Here is an 18,123-nt window from a genome sequence, read left to right as displayed (position 1 = left end):
ACACTCTGGCTGCAAAACTTGGTCATGCGGACAACGTCTCAAGTGCCTTTGCCTCACCTTCGTTCTCTAAAATTTCGCGGCATGGTCAACCGTCCTCATATCCTACTATATGACTTGTTTACTCGGCTCATGTTACTTGCTTTTAAGTTTTGACCTTATACATCGTTGTCTTGAATGACAACACTTAGTAAGTTAGCTACTCGCACGTTCCTAGCAACCAACTTGAAGTCCAGATGAAAAGATACATGACATAAACGTTGACGCTGGCAGTGAGATCTTGAGAACTCACATGGTGACTTTCCCAGACGTTTCGCAAGGCAATTACATAATCGCAAGGACTCCACGAAATCGGTTGTTTGGATTCAAAGCCAAGTACCAGCTAGTAGTACTTGCCATCCACAAACACTTATCAGAACGACATGAAGAAAATAGGCGTTCTAATCACCGTAAAAAGGAAGTCTCTAAGAGTACACCAGACAGTCGAGTCCGACTTTGAAGAGAGCATCCAGCCGCTGCCACGAGAGAAAGTAGGACGGCAATTCCAAATCAGTGGCAGCGGTACCAGACACGGCAAAGATGAAGTTTCACAACGACAGTCATGTCTCGTGAAGTCGACCATCTAGCTGGTTGGTAGACCGTCGTATCAAGCATACAATTACTCGCCGGTATCATCTCAAGCCTAACAAGACACTCTAACACGCCTTGAGGCAGCTCCGCAACGCTGCGTACGCCGATGTCCTGAAGACTATGCGGACACCGACGTATAGGTATGATATGAATACCATGACACAGCCCTTATCTTGCACGTCACCCGATACGCCCTATGCAACCTTGACTCGGAGAAATAGCGCGTCGTAGCGGCGTTCTCGTGCGGCTTGCTCGAAGACCGGGATGCGTGTTTTGTAAAGTCATTGACCTGACTTGACACACTCGATCTATCCTCTTCAATAGCCTCAAAACTACCCATGCCTCGGTAGGACTTCGCTCGCTTCCCATCGTAGTAGAAGTACTCTCCCGGTGCCTCTGTGGAAGCTCTCCCATCACGACAGCGCTCGCACCAAGGCCGGGTGTCTTGACAATGTGCCCCACATTACCGATACCACGTTTGCTATCACAGGAAGACCAGACTTGGACGTAAACCAAACACAGCAGTAGCCTCTTCAAGTTTCGGGAACGTTTGCTCGATCCACTCAATCATGTCGATCTAAAAACTGGAGTTGAATCAAGGATGATCATATCAAGGCCAGCCTGGACAAGGAGTCTGAGGCGGGCTTTGTCGCTAGGTGGCGTGCCGACAGCCGTGGCGGCATACGGTTTTTTGCTCGCTGTGGTCCTTACTAGCTAGAGGGTAATTTTGGTTTTCGAGGAGAAAAATGAGACAACCCTGTTCGTCGACGATGAAGAGTTTCCCCTTTTTGGAGGCACGGAGGATTTGGTTGGCTTCTGTTAGTGTAACGCCTTGAAGTGCAGTAACAAGGAACGTGGTCGTGACCTTGTGAAGATATTTTTCAGGAGACTCAAATTGCACGTCGCGCGAGGTGACTATACCAACAGGTGTTTAGCTCCCAAAGATCCTGTTTCTGGAGGGTATAAGGCATCGGGTTCAAGGGATGGAGGTGATGGATGAACTACACGGATACCATCTAGCAGGGCGAGACTAATGGCAATATCTGTCTCGGTGATAGTGTCCATAGGACTACTCATGAAAGGAGTCCTGAGAATAACATTCCGGGCTATTTTGGTCTCCGTAATGACATCGGAAGCAGGAAGATCGATCTTTCCAGGGAGCATAATGAAGTTATTATATGTGAGACCACCATGGATGCGAGAGTCCATAAGATCCTTGACTGAGAGGCTATCTGATCGTTTGTAAGTTGCAAGAATGAGTAACAGCCTCTGAGGAAGAGCGTCCACCATTTTTACTTTGGTCACTAATTCGCATTATCGGCAAATTCCGAAGTACTGTAGAATTAAGGTTTAAGCCACATTGGCCCAGTTCTCGATCCTAAACTTACAAGCCCGCGCTCGACAACATCCTCAAGGCTCAAAAATGGGTGCGCCTTGATCGTCTATATTCACTAGGATGCTCACCGTCTTGAAACAGTTCGTTACGCCGCCGCCGCTCTCGCCACCAATCCCGAAAAAAGTCTGTCTTGCACCTTGATATCAGACCCAACACTCATAACTGTTTGGTCCTTGTTCAGCCGCCCGTGCTCGGGGGGAGTACCTCCGCACGCACTTCAAGAACATGAGGGAAGTTGCTGCAGCCCTCACAGGTCAGTGTCCAGATCATGGTGATGGTGATACCTATAACCCTCATGATCGATTCAGGCTTGAAGCTGACCAAGGCATACACCTATCTATCTGATGTCTCGGACCATAAGCAAGTCATCCCTTTCCGTCGGTTTGCTGGTGGTGTCGGACGGGCCAGCCAAGCCAAGCAATTCAAGGCAACCCAGGGTGCGTCTCGTGATATTAGACGAGCGAACTACGGAGATTTGACATTGACGATATACTATAGGTCGTTGGCCCGAGAAATCCGTCAAGTTCATCACTCGCCTCCTCAAAAATGCAGAGTCGAATGCAGACGCAAAGAGCCTAGAGCTCGAGGACCTCTACATCAAGAACATTGGCGTTCAGCAAGCACCCGTACGTGCATCTCGCTCTAAATTTCAGTCGATATCGTAATCTTGTTCACACCTCGTAGAAAACTCGCCGCCGCACGTACCGTGCACACGGTCGTATTAACCCTTATCAAGGTCACCCATGCCACGTCGAGATCATTCTGGGGGTTTCGGCTGAGGAGGTCGAGCGGAGCAAGGACAAGGACGCTGTCGGCGTATCATCCTTGTCGTCGTTGAACCGGAGACAGGTTGCCAGAAGGAGAATCGAAGCTGCACGCGCTTAATGTAATTCTCACATATTCGACACGGCTGGTGATGCGACGATATGCGACAGCACAAAGGCCATGTTTTGTATGCACCTATGCATATGTTATGACACCACACAATCTCATTCGAATCGCATTCAAAACCGTTATATTTAGCAAGAGAACGAGCGTTTGTAAGCACCTGAACAACTACAGTGCGGTAACAGGAAAGGTAATGAGTGGACGTGTTTATACGTGTACGTGATCAACGAAAGCAACCGAAGGAATGTGAGTGGACTGAATTATGAGTCAGTCAACAGAACGAACGAAAAGCAGCAAAGCATCGACAAGAAAAATGTACAAAGCAGACTAATGTGTACAGACTGGATCATAAACTAGTCAATAAAAGATCAAGACGAGAAGTGGACAGTCGACAAGAAAATGAATGATGTTGTTACGAATAGATACTGCATTTCCGGTTTATCTTCTTCCCTAAACGCTGGCTTGAGAGGGTCGTGAGCTCATGGACGTCTAAGGCAGAATGCAAATTTACCTTTTGTCATAAAAGATGTCCTCCCATTCTACTTCTGGGCGACTGAGGTAAGAGCAAATGACCTCCTCCATCCACTGGCAGACGTAATCCACACGCTGGATGCAATAGGGGGTATGACATCTCTCCATGTCTGTCGCAATGTCAGTACTGACTAAGAGGCACGAGTAACAATCATACCTCTGATAGCTCGCGTGAGAGGGCGGTAACGCCTTAGGTTGATGAGCTTATGTCCTGGCGCATTTGGGTGGTCTACACATTCTTCGTTACCACACTGGCGCTTCACGTCACCTATGAAAAGAACTGCATGAAGGTATCGTTAGAGGCCAAGTCAAGTCATCAGTGTCTTTAAACGTACCAAGAGTGGGCAGAGTGGGTCCACGACTACTTTGGATCGCGTCCTTGTAGGCCTTCATGCGATTTGTGTGGCTGAAAAAGAGACGTAGAGCGAGTAGAATCTCTTCGTGCTTGGCACCGACGGTCTGTGAAGTAAGGTGAGTGAGAAACAACGTCATAGTCTTAGGTGCATACCGATAAAGAGCCAACCAAACTCTGTCTGTCACACGCGGAAAACAATGCCCAAGAACCAGCGTAGTTTCCGATGATGTGGCATTCCTGCGAGTAAAAGGATGCGTCAGCTACGGCTATAATTGTATGACAAAAGACTGACTTGTGCCCACTCCAAGATAAACTGAACCTTCTGGATACGATCCTCCATCGACTGCGCAGACACGATGATGTCCAGTGCCCAAAGGTGAAGAGCCTTCTCAAAGGAAGCGTAGGTGGTCACCTTCGTGCTAGCGTCATTGGAAACGCCATAAGTGGACTTTCCAGTTGCTTCTTCCACCCAAAAGCGTGCAGCATCCTCAGGCTGGAAGTCCCGGTACTTCTCCCACAAGAGGGCGGTGAGTTGATGAGCCAGGAGCTCCATTCCTTGCGGAGAAGCGAATTTGGACAACTTGATCTTCGAAAACTCCCCCTTAACCATCGCCTTCTTGCCGCGAGGCTCCCATAAACTACAGAGCTCTTCAGCTGGTGAAGAGCCTTGAATGAGTTGAACCGTCTTCTCGAGGCGACGTCCGTTGTGTTCTTTAGCGCACGCAGCATTGTGCAAGGTGTCGATAAGTTTTGAGGAAACACTGCGGGGGAGATCTCGAGAGAGATCAGAGAATGCGAATTGCAGGAGAGGTGTGAAGACCTCCTGGTCTTCTGAGTGACGCCAATGAAGATCGACCCACTGGTTAAGCAGGCGAGCTACACGCATCTTGACGTGCATGGACTGAATGTGAGTTTGGTCGGGAGACAAGCAACCAGGTAACTTCTCCTTGTATCGCTCTATGAAAGCCTCGAGAACGAGTGCTGGAGTCGAAAAGTAGCGGAAGCAGAGAAAAAAGACATCTGACAGCTCCAGGTCGTCATCAGAGACTGCCGATGTCAGATACCTGACAAGGCCCTTCAATGAAGCAAGCTGAAGAACCCCATTCTTGTCTAGGAAGAGTTCCGTGCTGTCATCCGGGTGAGGGAAGGATTTCTCCAGCTTGTCATTCAATAGCTCGGGGAAGAGGGCAATCGAGTTCCTGATATTCGCAGTCGCGCGAGCATGTCCTGCGCAAGTTGTGAGTTTCTCGACAGATGCCGCTTTGTCCGCCTTTGCAGATGACTGGGAGATTTTGCGGCGCAAGTTGACTGAAAGTGGCCCAAGAATGGCAGCCAGTCCCCGTTTCGTGTGTTTGATCGCCAGGGCCTTCGCAAGAGAGCCCAGTTCGTCCGCCTCTTCAACGCATGTCCTGTCCGTCGATGATCCTTCACTAGACTGGTGGGTATCCCCTGACAGCAAAGAATTTCGGCGAGGTCCATTGATGTGGTCGCTATTTTCTTCCGCTTCTATCTCCTCTTCACATTCTTCGGGAGTATCAGGAAGGGGTTTCAGTTGACGCATCTCGAGCTCGGCAACTTGCATGAGCCTTTTCAGGCTGGACATTATAGCGTCCAAATATCCAAGAGTCTCCCAAATAAATTGCCTCCTACAAACCAGTTCAAAGCTCTTGTTGTCGAGGAGCGGCTGGATATGGCTCATCAAGAGGAGCTTGTAGTGCCGGATTCCGGATTCAGCGTTCCTGTAGCCTGAAGCATGCCGAACGTCTTCGGGGAGTTGAGACATGGAGCGCAAAATCGTAGTCAAACCGTGCAAAAAGGTTGGGGTCAAAGAACGGATCGATTCGATGTCCTGTGCGTCTGCGGCTTCGCGGAAAAGTCTGACGGGATCGAGGATCGCTGGGAACGTCCTTTGGATGTCGAACTGTGGGACATTGAGGGACAATATACAGGTCGATGAAACAGCGCTGTTGTCACTGCTAGTACTGATGTCCGACTTCTGCGTAAGAGATTCTCTAGGGCCATGTGCGATGACTTCTGGTTCTGGTTCGAGCCGAGGAGCTGCTTTCAGCCTGATAGTGCGAGACTTCGAGAGACTTGTAGGTATTGTGCTTGCCATTGAGACGATACAGGTATCAACGCGAATAATGAGCGAGAGCTGATGTTTTAAGATAACACCAGGTTTTATGGCCAAGCTTTGGACACCCATTGTTTAGTTGTGGAAGTTGTGGGCTTGAGTTTTGATCCACAAGTTGTGCATGTCGGCCTTGGCACGAGGAGGTGTGTCCACATGGAAGGACAGTGCAACAATTTGTATCCACAGTCAAAGCCACAAAAATTCTCGCATTGTTGTATTTTGCGAAAGGGAGATTATGGTATCATAGACCTTGAGCTCGAGCTTTCAAGCAGACATCTTTCGAACGTGGTGATATCAGACATTACATTTTCATTCTAAGTACGGCGTACCGGTAACAACTTTAGGATGATCTATAGTAGCTGGCAAAAACCACATCTGGGGCCATCATTCCACGTGTATAACGCACTAAATCCTATGAAGGTTAGTTTTCTGGTTACATGGGCTTATCAGTGCGCGCTCTACTTATTATAAGTTGGATTTGATGATGGTGATGATGGTGATGATGATGGAATTGAATGCAACTGAACGTGACAAAGCACCACAAAGCGTAACCGGTTGTATTACAATCACATGTGAAAGTAAAGCTCAGAACCCAGACAATAGCCCACAGACCTGATGAGGTCCTGTCTGGGGATGTGCCGCGGCCGCCCGCCAGGTGCGAGCGGAGTTTGTAGCTGACCCCGCTCTCATCTTGGTTGACAATGCCCGCCGCCTGCCGCCGACCACCTGCCTGCACTGCTGTGTTCCCACTGCCACCCTCCTGACACAGTTTGTCCATGCTGGTAGTGACAATGATGAGCTCCCAAGCTGAATCATACTACGTCCCGATTGGAAATAAAGCTCCGCTCGAATCTAGCCGGGCAGTTGGCACGCCCCCAGACAGGGCCATGGCAGACAAGAGTCTACGTAGACTAGACAATTTCCATTTCCCGGACTCAATCACATGCCGGTGACCTGTGACCGAGCAATGACCGAGTGCCGCGTAGTATATGTAGTTCGATTCTTTTACCATCATCCTCACCGCTTATCACATTTAGTTTACTTGCCCAGCTCGCAGACCTTTGTTCTTCACGTTTACACCCGCTTCATATTCTGATACCAGGCTCACTGTTACATAGTACATCTCAACGGAGTCAACGCAGACCTAGTGCACCAGGAGCATTCAAGAACATAATCCAGATAGAATGATTAGAACTGCATTGACTGAACTTCTGGGCATCCGTGTGTAAGTTAATGCACGTCTGCTGTTTGGAAGACATACATTTACGTCTTGTTCCGCTGTCGACAGGCCAGTAGTGCAAGGGGGTATGCAATGGTAAACTTCGTCTGCACCGTCGAAGTTCTCTCAAGAATGATCTGATTGTTATGCGCAGGGTCGGAAAACCTCCACTTCCTGCAGCCGTGTCGAACGCGGGAGGTCTTGGTGTGTAATATTACTCGCTTCCTAGCTATATCCGCTAAATTTGGTGTAGGGGTCATCACTGCACTTACGCAGCCGAATCCCGAAGCTTTACGCACTGTGATCCGTGAAACCCGCGCAGCAACTGACAAGCCCTTTGGCGTCAATATCACGATTCTGCCCTCGATTAACCCACCAGATTATGAAGGTTTCGCGCGTGTAGCTGTAGAAGAAGGCGTCAAGATATTTGAAACAGCAGGGAACAGTCGTGCGTAGTCTCGTTCTCATCAGTTACAATGATTCTGACACAACTCAGCGGGAAAGCTCATCGAGTTCTTTAAGTCACGTGGATGCATTGTGATACATAAGTGCACCACAATTCGACACGCAAAGGTTCGCTCCCCGTTTAATCAGACTAAGATGTATTTTTCATATGCTAAAGCGGATCATGTAGTCCGCAGAACGACTGGGCGTTGACGTTCTGAGTATCGACGGCTTCGAATGTGAGTCCCTCATCTACTTGTTTGAAATTTGATTGCAACAATATCGTCAGGTGCTGGTCACCCTGGAGAGGAGGACATTGGTGGCCTTGTTCTGGTGCGCTTTATCACTGGAAGTTATGATTATCATTACATAGTGACAATTTACAGCTTGCAAGAGCCGCGCAAGAACTCAAAATACCATACATCGCATCGGGTGGAATCGCAGATGGCCGTGGCTTGGCTGCTTGTCTCGCACTTGGTGCCGCTGTGAGTATTGTACCTCCCATATCATAATCTTATTGATCACCTGTACGTGCAGGGAGTGAACATGGGCACACGATTCATGTGCACAGTTGAGAGGTACGGCAGTGGCATTGTCACTCAATATTCTTCTCACTCGTGTTATCCAGCCCTATCCACCAAAAAATCAAAGAGAAAATTGTCGCCTCCACCGAATATGACACCACCCACATATTCCGTACCTTGAACAACACCTCACGCGTTTTCAAGAATGAAGTCTCCAAGCAAGTCGTTGCTATCGAGCGGCGGCCAGGCGGGGCCAAGTTTGAAGATGTCCGCGACCTTGTCTCGGGCGCACGAGGCAAAATTGTATTCGAGAACGGTGATCCCGACTATGGGATTTGGACTGCAGGTCTTGTACTTGGCTTGATCAAAGATATCCCGACGTGCGAAGAGCTCTTGTCGCGCATGGAGAGGGAGGCAGAAGAGATTATCGGCGGGATGGCCAAGCTAGTCAAGGTGAAGGCCAAGTTGTAATGGTTGTATACCTAGTTATCGTGATATCACCTTTGCTGTTTGTTTTTCGTAAGTAGGCAACCAAATTTAATGTGTGGATGAAGCGTCTCGACAGATTTGTCAACCCTTTTCGAATTACGGGCGATGCCACTCTGACGGCACAGGAGGCAGTGCCATTGATGTATGGAACTAGGTATTCCACGGCTCCGTGGGCATTGCACAAGTTTAAACAAGCATCAGGAAAAACCTCCCGTGCAAACTTAGGGTAGAATAGAGAAATTTTTGATTAGGCAGATGAACTACCATAATTTAGAGCTAAATAGATATAAAATCGCTAGTCTTCAATGAGATTAGTATTGCATTCTTCGAGGACGGTGTGGCTTGTCCAGTTGGTGGGTTGGGAGTCGACTGAGACAATTACATAATAGATTCACAATTATCACGTGATGTTTGTCGGTTTTGCGTTTCTTCTACCTTACAAGTAGGTTATGTCGCTTGGCCCATCAATCCATAACAACCAAGTTAATTCGAGGGAACAAGGTCGCTGTAAAGTTATCTGTAACCCTATGTTTTGATATTGATGGTTTTCTATCAGATAATTTCTGCAATTTGCGTTGATTGTGTCTCGCGTGATTGCGGCATGAATGAATTTCTATTTGGCCACTTAGTACGCTCTCTTGCACAGCATGTTCTTGACTCGACAAACCTTACCGACATATGCATGACCTTGCTCCGCGAGGTAATTGTGCTTCTAAATTTATCATATTCTACTCGATCTCAACCGTTTTGGCCATGTCCATTTTTTATAACCGGTATGTGATTGTAATATAGCCGGTTTCACTTGGCCAGCTTGGGTGGTGCTTTGTGCATCAGAGGTGACCGTCTGCGCCTTAGGCGGTCCTGGTAGATATCGTTTTTTGTAAGTTCAAGTTGGTGTTATTGTTCTTCAATATCACGGCTCGGAACGAAACTCGAGGCCAGACGCTATCAGCATTTTCTTGCCAGTCTGGCAGAACTATAAATATGGGACTATTCAGAAATATGTAGTCCCCATCAACACACTTCCAATAATTCACTAGATCACCAGACCATGAGATTATACCGCCGCTTCGTGTCATCCTTCCGGAAATACTTTGTCGCTTCGCCAGCTTCAAAAAAGGGTCGCCCTGTGTCACCAGAAACTTTGGGTAAGCGCTATTCATTGTCGCCGTCATTGAAGACTAAGCTCTGGACACCAGCTACTACCAAAACCGACCCGGAGGTTAAAACTCTGGGTAAGCGTTATTCATTGTCACCGTCATTGAAGACTAAGCTCTGGACACCAGCCACTACCAAAACCGACCTGGAGGTTGAAAGTCTGGGTAAGCGCTATTCATTGTCGCTGTCATTGAAGACTAAGCTCTGGACACCAGCCACTGCTACCGAAACCGACCCGGACGTTGAACCCGGCTCCGAATCATCCAGTAGTACTGAAAACCCATTTTCTGGCGGTCCCATGTTACTTCAGTCCAATTCCACCACGACCAGTAGCTTGCCCGAGGCTGCAACTGGTACAGATGGTCCCGCGGCCCCCGTCAGTCTCTCTGTGACCGAGCAAGCTACCTCAAATGCTTCCACAGGTATGTACACGGCATTCTTACCCCTAGTTTAACACTGACGCCACACAGCACAACCCCCGGCTCAAGATAGTCTACATGCACGACCGGGCGAAGACACGAACATAAGCTGCGTTTTTTTCGATTCCAACTCGTATGTTGGGTCACCTACATTTAATATCGACTCAGAAGATGCGACTGGAGCAAGTGGGCGACACATTTCTAGCCTCGTTACTGTCATATGCTGATCAGTCCTCTAGCATACAGCACTCCCGAGAACAGGTTCTGGCCACAGCGACCACCATCTTCAGTAGCCTATTCCACTCGAATAACTCATCCCATAATACATGAGCGTGTCATGTATTTCGGTCCTGGCACTGTAGTGGGTAGCCCGACCGTGAACGTCCGATCTCCGCGTGCTTCTGGCGCCAGTAAGCACGCTTGTTAATGTGATATAAACCCTGTATTGATTGGATTACTAGCATTCCGTTGATACAGTCGTTCCTAGTCGCACATGAGTCTAGTAAACGCTTGGAGAGTATTATAGCTTGAAGCAGCTGGAAATGCGTTTAGTGACCGCATGTTGACAGTTCTGCGTCAGGGATTTATTTAGGGGCCTGATGGTTTTCTTGTTTAGTGCGAATGCAGGGTCCTTCAAATTCATTGGCAGCTGAATAAGGCGAGAAAACATAATTTATCATTCCAAATTTCATTTCTATTGCTTGGCCTTACCGTTGAACATGGCATTTTAAGTTGAAGATTGACTCCGCATAGATGTGTTCCCATGGAAAAGTTTGAACATTTGGAAGATTGCTTGGCTGCTTCAGATGATTCCATCAGAAACGTAGATGGTGGACGAGGCCAACCTAACTGCTTTGTCAAAGTTAAATTTGACTTCTGCCGAGTAAGCTGTTCATAATGATCGGCAAACATGGTCTAACGGGTTGTCGTCATATTGTCCCTGATTGCCTATCTTCGTCGTGAGGAAACAGAAGACAAGGCGTCTACATCACATGAGTATGATATGTCTCGTAGACTATGGGCGCCTCAAAGACGGAGGGCAAATTTACTCAAGTAGCTATAAGTCATGGTAGCCGCTTGCATGAAGATATAGATCGTTCAATTGACAGGCATCGAGAACAATGATGGACTCACCACATGTCATATAAAATCCGCTGAGCAGAGCCGCTGATGTATAACCACAGTAGCGTCAAGACTACAGCGCATTTCAGAATACTCTTAACATCCTTTCTTCGCCTTGCCCTTGCCCATTTCTCGGCGTCGACAGCCGTATAATGATCCCAATTTGGTCGACGAAGTAACCACCAGAAAACTGTCCCAGGCCAAGGAAACGAATGGAACACTTTGCATGTACCGTTCGTACGCCTCCAAGAGAAGCAGTGTACATGCACCGAGCGAGAGAGCCGTTCTTGTAACTTGGCGTTGTATGTATCTGTGGGTGTGGCTTTGACGGTGAAAGATGAGGCAGAACCAGTAAGGACCGGCTCTATGAGTTGAAGGACGTATGCAATCTTGAGACAAACTTGAGTAGAAAGATACAAAAATCAAGGTATACTTACTTGCACTTCTGCGGTCCACGTCGATGCTGTTTGTCCTCCAGTATTTGGTCCTGTAATTATTACCTCAGGCTACAGTTGATGGCGACACGCTGGCATCTGAACCCACCAATTATCAAGTAAAAGTTTGGTGAGTCTGGAATTGCAGTCCCGAGGTATGCAGTAGGGCCACCATGCGCCTCATAATAGCCTTGGACAGTGGCTCCATTCAAGCCTCGAACGTGCATCGGATACGACTCCTGTTTCTGCATTTGGCATCGAATGGAATGTTCCATTATGTATTGCAACTTACGCAGGTGAATCCGGTCGCGTATACAATGATATCAAATAGTAACATTTCACCTAAATTATATGAGGAAAGTGATGACGCCATTGACAGCTCACACACCAGTGTTTGTGATGATGCCATTCTCCACTATCTCGGCGATTCCGTCGAAGTTCAGTGTCACGTTAGAACGACAGATACTTTTCAGGAAACCACTGTTCGCGACTGCATGTAATGAAAAGAGAAAGAGAATAACGAGTCAGTTTCACTACTGCCGACGAACCAGTCCGCTTGCAACCTGGGGCTGCGAAACATGTGAGCATAAATAAATCTCCTTGATCAGACACGTACGATGATCAGGTATCATATGAGAATGGTATCTATCTGGTGTGTTATCGAGGATGTATTTCGTCATCGCCTAAGTAGAAACGTTAGACCGAATACCCGGTCTCGGGGCCCCTGCTCACGTCACGTTTTTTCTGGAGAGCCCTATCACCCATGGGTAAGTGAGGGGGAGCAATATACTGTAACAAATGTCAGCAAGCTAACATTCTGTAGTGCAGGAGGCCTGACCTGGAGCATAATCCAAGTTCGGTGCAGTTGCATTACCAGGGGGATGTTAGCAAATATCCATTTCACAGTGTTCGAGTATGGAATGCGTGGCTTAGATGTTTTGTTTTGTTGCTGAATCATCGACCATGATACAAAGAAACTCACTCGAGTGTTAAACCAGGTCGGAGTGCGGATGAAGTTGACTACTTCGACGGACAAGTCTTCAGATATAGATGGCACGAACTGTGCTCTTGTTGTATGTCACTACCAATTACCTGCGCAGAAGTCGTCGTGACTCACCCGGAGGAGGCATTTCCAATCACTGCAACGCGCTTGTTTTGCAGATTTATTGAGCCTGGTCACTGTGCGGAATGAAACGATGCCCCCTTAAACTTGCGAACTCCAGGGATCTCATATGGAATATTTGGGACCTGCAAGATACCAACGGCAGATATCACGACGTTAGCTACGCTCGACATTCTCTTGCCTGAAGATACATCTTCCACGATGATGTTGTACTGTTGTCTGGCATCATCCCACTCGGCAGACAATACTTTTGTGTTGAATGCGATGTGTGGATATAGATTGTATTTCTTCGAGAGTTCAATCCAGTAGGCTTGAATTTCCGGTTGAAGGCCGTGTGATGCGTTCCAGTATGGGTAAGGTCTGATGATAAACTGTACCAATGAATTTCGATATCTGATGAGCATCCCTAAAACAAGCTTCGAGGTGAGCGATACGGTGTCGCAGTTTCGATCATTGATAATACGTACAGGATATGTGTTGGCCTGTGCAAACAAAAAATGTCAGGAAAACGCTTTGATGCATGACAACCACGTACCCTCCACACTCCACCAACTTCAGACTCTTTCTCATATATCTATTGAACTACTCAGCGAGCATACCACTCATTGCATGGATGGACCCACTGTGAAATTGTGGAATTTAAGTTTGGTTTTGAGGGCAATAGCTTGGGTTAACCCGGCAATACTGCGCGTAGTCCAATGTTCAGTTGGTACAGAATCAAATCAAAAGTGATACTTACCCAGCGCCAATGATGGCGACTCTCTGCTGGATCTCACTCATGTCAAAAATGAATTTTCTCAAGACTCTGAATCTTCCTTTAATACTCTCTCACCTGAGGCAATAACAAACGAAGTCAAATGCCCTATCAAGCCCTAATCATCGCGTGACCTCAAGAAGTTCCTTATCCTACCTATAAGTAACTGTGAGATATCTCATACCTCGGACTCCGGTGGTATCATGAGCAGGTTTGGCGCAGCAGGCTTCCGAGTCAATTGAGGCCAGAAAGTTATAAATTTTGCGGGTGTCTCGACCGCAGGCTTGGCGACGCGCGCCTAGTGGGGCTCAAATCCCGCCCGATGTGTGAAAGCAGAGATTTGGCCAACGTCTGAGATCTGAGACTCTGGGGCCAATTTGAAAGTCTGACCAAGTAGTAGTCCGGGGCCGCCGGCTGCGTTCGAGCGGAGTTTTAATATCCATGTCACGGTGCTCATCACCATCCCGCTTATGCACGAGTCTACTACTCCACGGGGCCGTTTCTGATACGTCTCTAGGCCTGGCGAGTGATAATAGATATACAAATACTCGGTCCGCCGAAGCGGTCGTTGCACGAGTGAATGGAGCGCGGATAGAAAGGTAAAGGTAAGTCTGGACTGGCGCGGCGTGCTGTTGACTGATCCGTGCTGTACCGTATAGCTCTTCGACGAAAGGTTCTAACCCAAACTCAGCTCTTGGGTCTCTTTCTGGCTAATCTCCATAGTGGCCGTGGTTTGGCGCGTGTTGCTATACCCTCCTGCTTTCCAACACCTCCCAGTAACTTCTCGTTCCTGTTCAAGTTACATGATATTGCTCTCCTGTGCCTGGTGTCCTCTGGTGCTCACATCTTGAAGTGTCCTGATAACTAATGGAACCATCGAACGGTTCCTTTCGTGTGTTAAATTAGAACTCGTGGAGCAATTCAAATTCAATGTATTTATTTCTTCGTATCCGCCAATGTAAGAATTTATTGATACCTATATCAACAGCATGAGTATCTCATGGAATGTCCGAGTCTGCCAGAAGATCTTCCTTGCGTGCCAGTTCCGGGACCAACGATTCACTCTCCACAACGTTAACTTGTCAATAGCATCGGATGATTTGTACATGATCAACTTCGCAACGTCGGAGCCAGCTGTTGGTGAATCTCTCGTTTTATATGCTATTCATATTAGTGCTCATTTTTTCGTATTGTATAAACCTCCAGGCATGAAATAGGCTTTGTAGTACACTGGAATAGTATATTCGACAGAGTTACTTAAATTTGTGTTGCCAATGCACAGAAGGCGTTCAAAACATCCCTTTTGCCGAGCGCAGCGGTGACCCTGAAATATTCAAGGTTCGAAGTCATTGCGGAGCTACTTACCTCCACACAGGGAATAATGTGAGCAGAAGAATCGCTTCCTTCCCGAGATCTTTCCGTGAAAGCTGTTGGATAGAAAAGTGATCAGAGCTTCAGCGCTGAGCGCGATGAGGCAAGACACTTGCGTCTAAAGGTGCGTGCTTGTCCTCCACATCCTTTTGGGCCCACCCTTCATGCCCCTTCGCATTGTTCGCAATCTCATCCTTGCCACCAGTAGACCGTCGAACAGTGGCCAAAGGTAAACGACTGCCAGGACTTGTGGATGACGTATCTATCTGCTAATATACTCAGATGATATTGCCATCGAAAGAAGACTTTCGAATAAACGAATATCAAGAACAGACTGAGCTTTGAGTTGCTGCTGCTAGGTGCTCACGGAATTGGAAATCAAATCGCATATTGCTCCAATACTACTATAGTAGACTATCATTATGCGTACCTATTGCCAGATAGTTTGCGAGCTTGCCTCACACTCCTTGTTTCTTTCCTTCATAGTCGAACCATCGAGGTAAGTTTATGTGAGCGTAGATGGCCAAATAAAAAAAATTCTATGGCAGGCTCAGCTTCGTCACTGACCCAATTTTCAGAGTTAAGCAGGTATTGCGGCGATGTCATGGATCCTGCACGTCGCGCATTTCTTATCTGTGACGACATCCTGAACATCCAACACGCTGTAGCAGCTCCCGAGCTATGCCCATAGCAGCAGTGCATGGGATCGTGATTGGTTTGGGAATAGACATCATCTCCGCGTGTTACGTCCGACATGCAGCATCAGATGCGAAGTTCTCGATCAAAGCTCGTTAATCACATGGCTATTCAGTTGTTTGTCTGATGAAGGCTACTGCGTATAGGAAGTCGATATGGGGCTGGCAGCTGACGACGGAACGCTAGCTTATTTACAGAAGATTACGGGGAATCGATCATTAGCTCACATACTCGCATATACTGCACGGGCATTCTCGAGCGACGAAGCAGAGAAACTCGGTCTTGTTTCTAAGGTTGTTCAAGGCGGGAAGGATGGTGTCGTGACTGTGCAATTGGCCAAAGGTATTGCCTCGAAGAGTCCTGTTGTGGTGACTGGGACAAAGCGCCTCCAGGGATCACAGGTATGAGACTGAGTGTCTGTCAACTCTCTTGGATCAATTCATTGTGTTGTTGTAACAGTGTTGCTGAGAATTTGCAGTACACGGCAACTTGGAACTGAGCTGCGCTTCAGGCTATGGTTAGTTTATCAACTATTTGTTTTTCAGGCTTTTAATAGATAATACTAGGACTTACAGCAGTTAGTCAAAGCAGGAATGGCGAAATCAATGGAGCCCCGAAGTTCTTACCATTAAATATTAAGGCCCAAACTCTAGTTGTTCGAGTGCACCATGTTTCATTCTATGAGACTTTCCTGATCTCTTCCGCTAATGAGAATTTGAAATTTACAATCAACCATCGTATTGCCAAAAATTCTTGCTGTGCTTCCATTTTGAAGACCGTGAAATGGAGCAGAAGTTGCCATAGTAGTGAGCAAAAAAAACAGTAGAGGAGAACACGCAGCAGTTAACACAGCATGACATGAACGCAATTTTAAACCGATGAGATCACGAGCAGTATTCAAACTCCGCCCGAAGACTAGCCCTAGACTTAGGCTTGGCTCCTATCATGGCCATTTGATACGTTCTCCCCGATGTGCAAGTACCGGCACTTGGGCATACTGCCAACCCGCCTGCTTCTGCCTGCCAACAGGATTAATATTATAGACACGCACCGGCCAAAGTCTACATTCGCGCCCACATTTTTTCGCCTCCGCTTCCTTAAATTTCATCCCTCGCCTCATTTTCCTTTCTGTTGCTCCGCTAGGCCTGCCTAGTAATTACTGCTGGTTAACAATCGCTGTTAACCGCATTGAATTTCACACTTCGCTTGGAAGTGCCGATCGGTCTTGAGACAGGCCTTGTGCCTGCAAAATAGTTTAGGAAGCTATGATTTTCCACCCACCATTCGGCGGCCATTCACACGGGATGACGAGCAATATATGTCAGTGACAACCTTCCTTCCTAACGAAAAGATAATCTGTCTGCCCTTCCGGTGTCGCGATGACGAGTAGGCTCGGAGTATCTTCGACCTTGTTGGTGTATTTCCCATGTCAAACTTAATGAAGTCAATCAAAAGGGCTCGACGTAAAGTCTACATCTCACCGGTCATCACCAAGGGTGAAGTTCCCAGAAGTCGCAGAACGGCAACACTTCAATCCGGACTGCATCTTATTCCGACTAAAAGCGTTTCAGAAGGATCGTAATTACCGAATTACCGAAGAATCCAGTGGTGCTTACACCTGTTGTCTTTGAGAATATCTTGACAATGCCACGGTATCAACCTGCACGTAAGTAACATCTTCGTTTGGCTACTAGTAGCAGTGTTACGTGAATATAATTGGGGAGGGAATGACTCATGATGCCCAACCTACCATTTCAAGGGATCTTCCAAGTCGGTGCACCTAGTATTTTCCCCCTACCAGCCAGATACGTGCCATCTTCCCGCGCTATCTTCGCATTCGCAAAGCGTTTTGGGTTTGGATTCGAAAGGAAGCTATGCTTTGATCCATGAGGTATTGTGGAATTTAAAGTTCGTGGGGCCGTGCGATAGCTTAACATCATGATTTTGTCTAAAGAAAATCTGTGGGATGTTGGCAACGTGCGTCGCGATGAGCCTGTAGATATCATACTATGTGTATGATTTAAAGTAGTTTGTGTGAATCAGTGTGATGAGGCTCCGTAAGGTTGGACGTAATGAAACAAGAAGTTTACGAGCAAGTTACAGCATGTTACGCCCTTGCAATGATTTCGTGTTACCCTTGGTACTTATAATTTGTTTTCTGCCTGACTTTGCCGCAGCTGGTCTTGTGTTGCTCCAGTCGCTCACCATCCTCGTCCATAAAATTATATCTGTTATACCTTCTTCAAATATTGGTCAGGACTGCTATATCCGTGTAAATTAATCTAATTTCGAGTCGTCGTCGCCTTATTCATGGTCATTGCCATCTCCACAGCATAGCGCTCAAGAATAATCCGCTCAACCTCAACTTGCGAGAGACTCTTTCTCCTTTCACTCACCATCCTGGCATTTCCTACACCTCCAGCCACAACTACTGACGAG

The 18,123-nt window shown here is 47.4% G+C and overlaps 6 protein-coding genes across 6 annotated transcripts; 4 read left to right on the top strand and 2 right to left on the bottom strand.

Moving 5' to 3' along the window:
• Positions 1-891: 891 nt before the first annotated feature.
• HD556DRAFT_1434147 (ribosomal protein L22/L17) lies at positions 892-2,908 on the top strand (the record flags this gene model as incomplete). Its single annotated transcript, XM_041305297.1, has 6 exons — positions 892-895; positions 2,105-2,146; positions 2,205-2,276; positions 2,332-2,460; positions 2,522-2,649; positions 2,708-2,908. The coding sequence occupies 6 exons, from the start codon at positions 892-894 to the stop codon at positions 2,906-2,908; spliced, it is 576 nt and encodes a 191-aa protein (XP_041155406.1).
• Positions 2,909-3,228: 320 nt separating this feature from the next.
• On the bottom strand, positions 3,229-6,183 carry HD556DRAFT_914711 (ras guanine nucleotide exchange factor domain-containing protein). Its single transcript, XM_041312025.1, has 6 exons — positions 4,090-6,183; positions 3,951-4,034; positions 3,778-3,901; positions 3,600-3,722; positions 3,423-3,552; positions 3,229-3,372 (listed from the first exon to the last, which is right to left on the bottom strand). Exons 1-6 carry the CDS (start codon positions 6,001-6,003, stop codon positions 3,324-3,326), a joined length of 2,424 nt encoding a protein of 807 aa, XP_041155405.1. The 5' UTR covers positions 6,004-6,183; the 3' UTR covers positions 3,229-3,323.
• An 817-nt stretch (positions 6,184-7,000) lies between these two features.
• HD556DRAFT_914355 (uncharacterized protein) lies at positions 7,001-8,891 on the top strand. Its single transcript, XM_041312024.1, has 10 exons — positions 7,001-7,156; positions 7,220-7,246; positions 7,305-7,354; positions 7,404-7,598; positions 7,647-7,723; positions 7,785-7,833; positions 7,884-7,927; positions 7,981-8,079; positions 8,132-8,172; positions 8,223-8,891. The coding sequence occupies exons 1-10, from the start codon at positions 7,116-7,118 to the stop codon at positions 8,587-8,589; spliced, it is 990 nt and encodes a 329-aa protein (XP_041155404.1). The 5' UTR covers positions 7,001-7,115; the 3' UTR covers positions 8,590-8,891.
• A 662-nt stretch (positions 8,892-9,553) lies between these two features.
• Positions 9,554-10,592, top strand: HD556DRAFT_914210 (uncharacterized protein). The gene is made up of 4 exons (XM_041312023.1): positions 9,554-9,755; positions 9,807-9,929; positions 9,981-10,187; positions 10,236-10,592. The coding sequence occupies exons 1-4, from the start codon at positions 9,659-9,661 to the stop codon at positions 10,409-10,411; spliced, it is 603 nt and encodes a 200-aa protein (XP_041155403.1). The 5' UTR covers positions 9,554-9,658; the 3' UTR covers positions 10,412-10,592.
• Positions 10,593-11,314: 722 nt separating this feature from the next.
• HD556DRAFT_1312239 (uncharacterized protein) lies at positions 11,315-13,643 on the bottom strand (the record flags this gene model as incomplete). The annotated part of the gene is made up of 16 exons (XM_041300628.1): positions 11,315-11,695; positions 11,744-11,793; positions 11,850-11,985; positions 12,033-12,082; positions 12,129-12,230; positions 12,289-12,309; positions 12,357-12,423; positions 12,473-12,529; positions 12,579-12,689; positions 12,723-12,800; positions 12,858-12,879; positions 12,921-13,234; positions 13,331-13,345; positions 13,399-13,437; positions 13,487-13,547; positions 13,603-13,643. The coding sequence occupies 16 exons, from the start codon at positions 13,641-13,643 to the stop codon at positions 11,315-11,317; spliced, it is 1,545 nt and encodes a 514-aa protein (XP_041155402.1).
• Positions 13,644-15,436: 1,793 nt separating this feature from the next.
• HD556DRAFT_1405340 (uncharacterized protein) lies at positions 15,437-16,323 on the top strand. The gene is made up of 2 exons (XM_041303969.1): positions 15,437-16,201; positions 16,263-16,323. Exon 1 carries the CDS (start codon positions 15,840-15,842, stop codon positions 16,089-16,091), a length of 252 nt encoding a protein of 83 aa, XP_041155401.1. The 5' UTR covers positions 15,437-15,839; the 3' UTR covers positions 16,092-16,201; positions 16,263-16,323.
• The last annotated feature ends 1,800 nt before the right edge of the window (positions 16,324-18,123 follow it).

This window comes from Suillus plorans (genome assembly GCF_016647745.1).
Source record: "Suillus plorans strain S12 chromosome Unknown HD556scaffold_71, whole genome shotgun sequence".
NCBI classification, from domain to species: Eukaryota; Fungi; Basidiomycota; class Agaricomycetes; order Boletales; family Suillaceae; genus Suillus; species Suillus plorans.
Note: the sequence above shows the minus strand (reverse complement) of the source record. Positions and strands in the feature narration are given on the sequence as shown.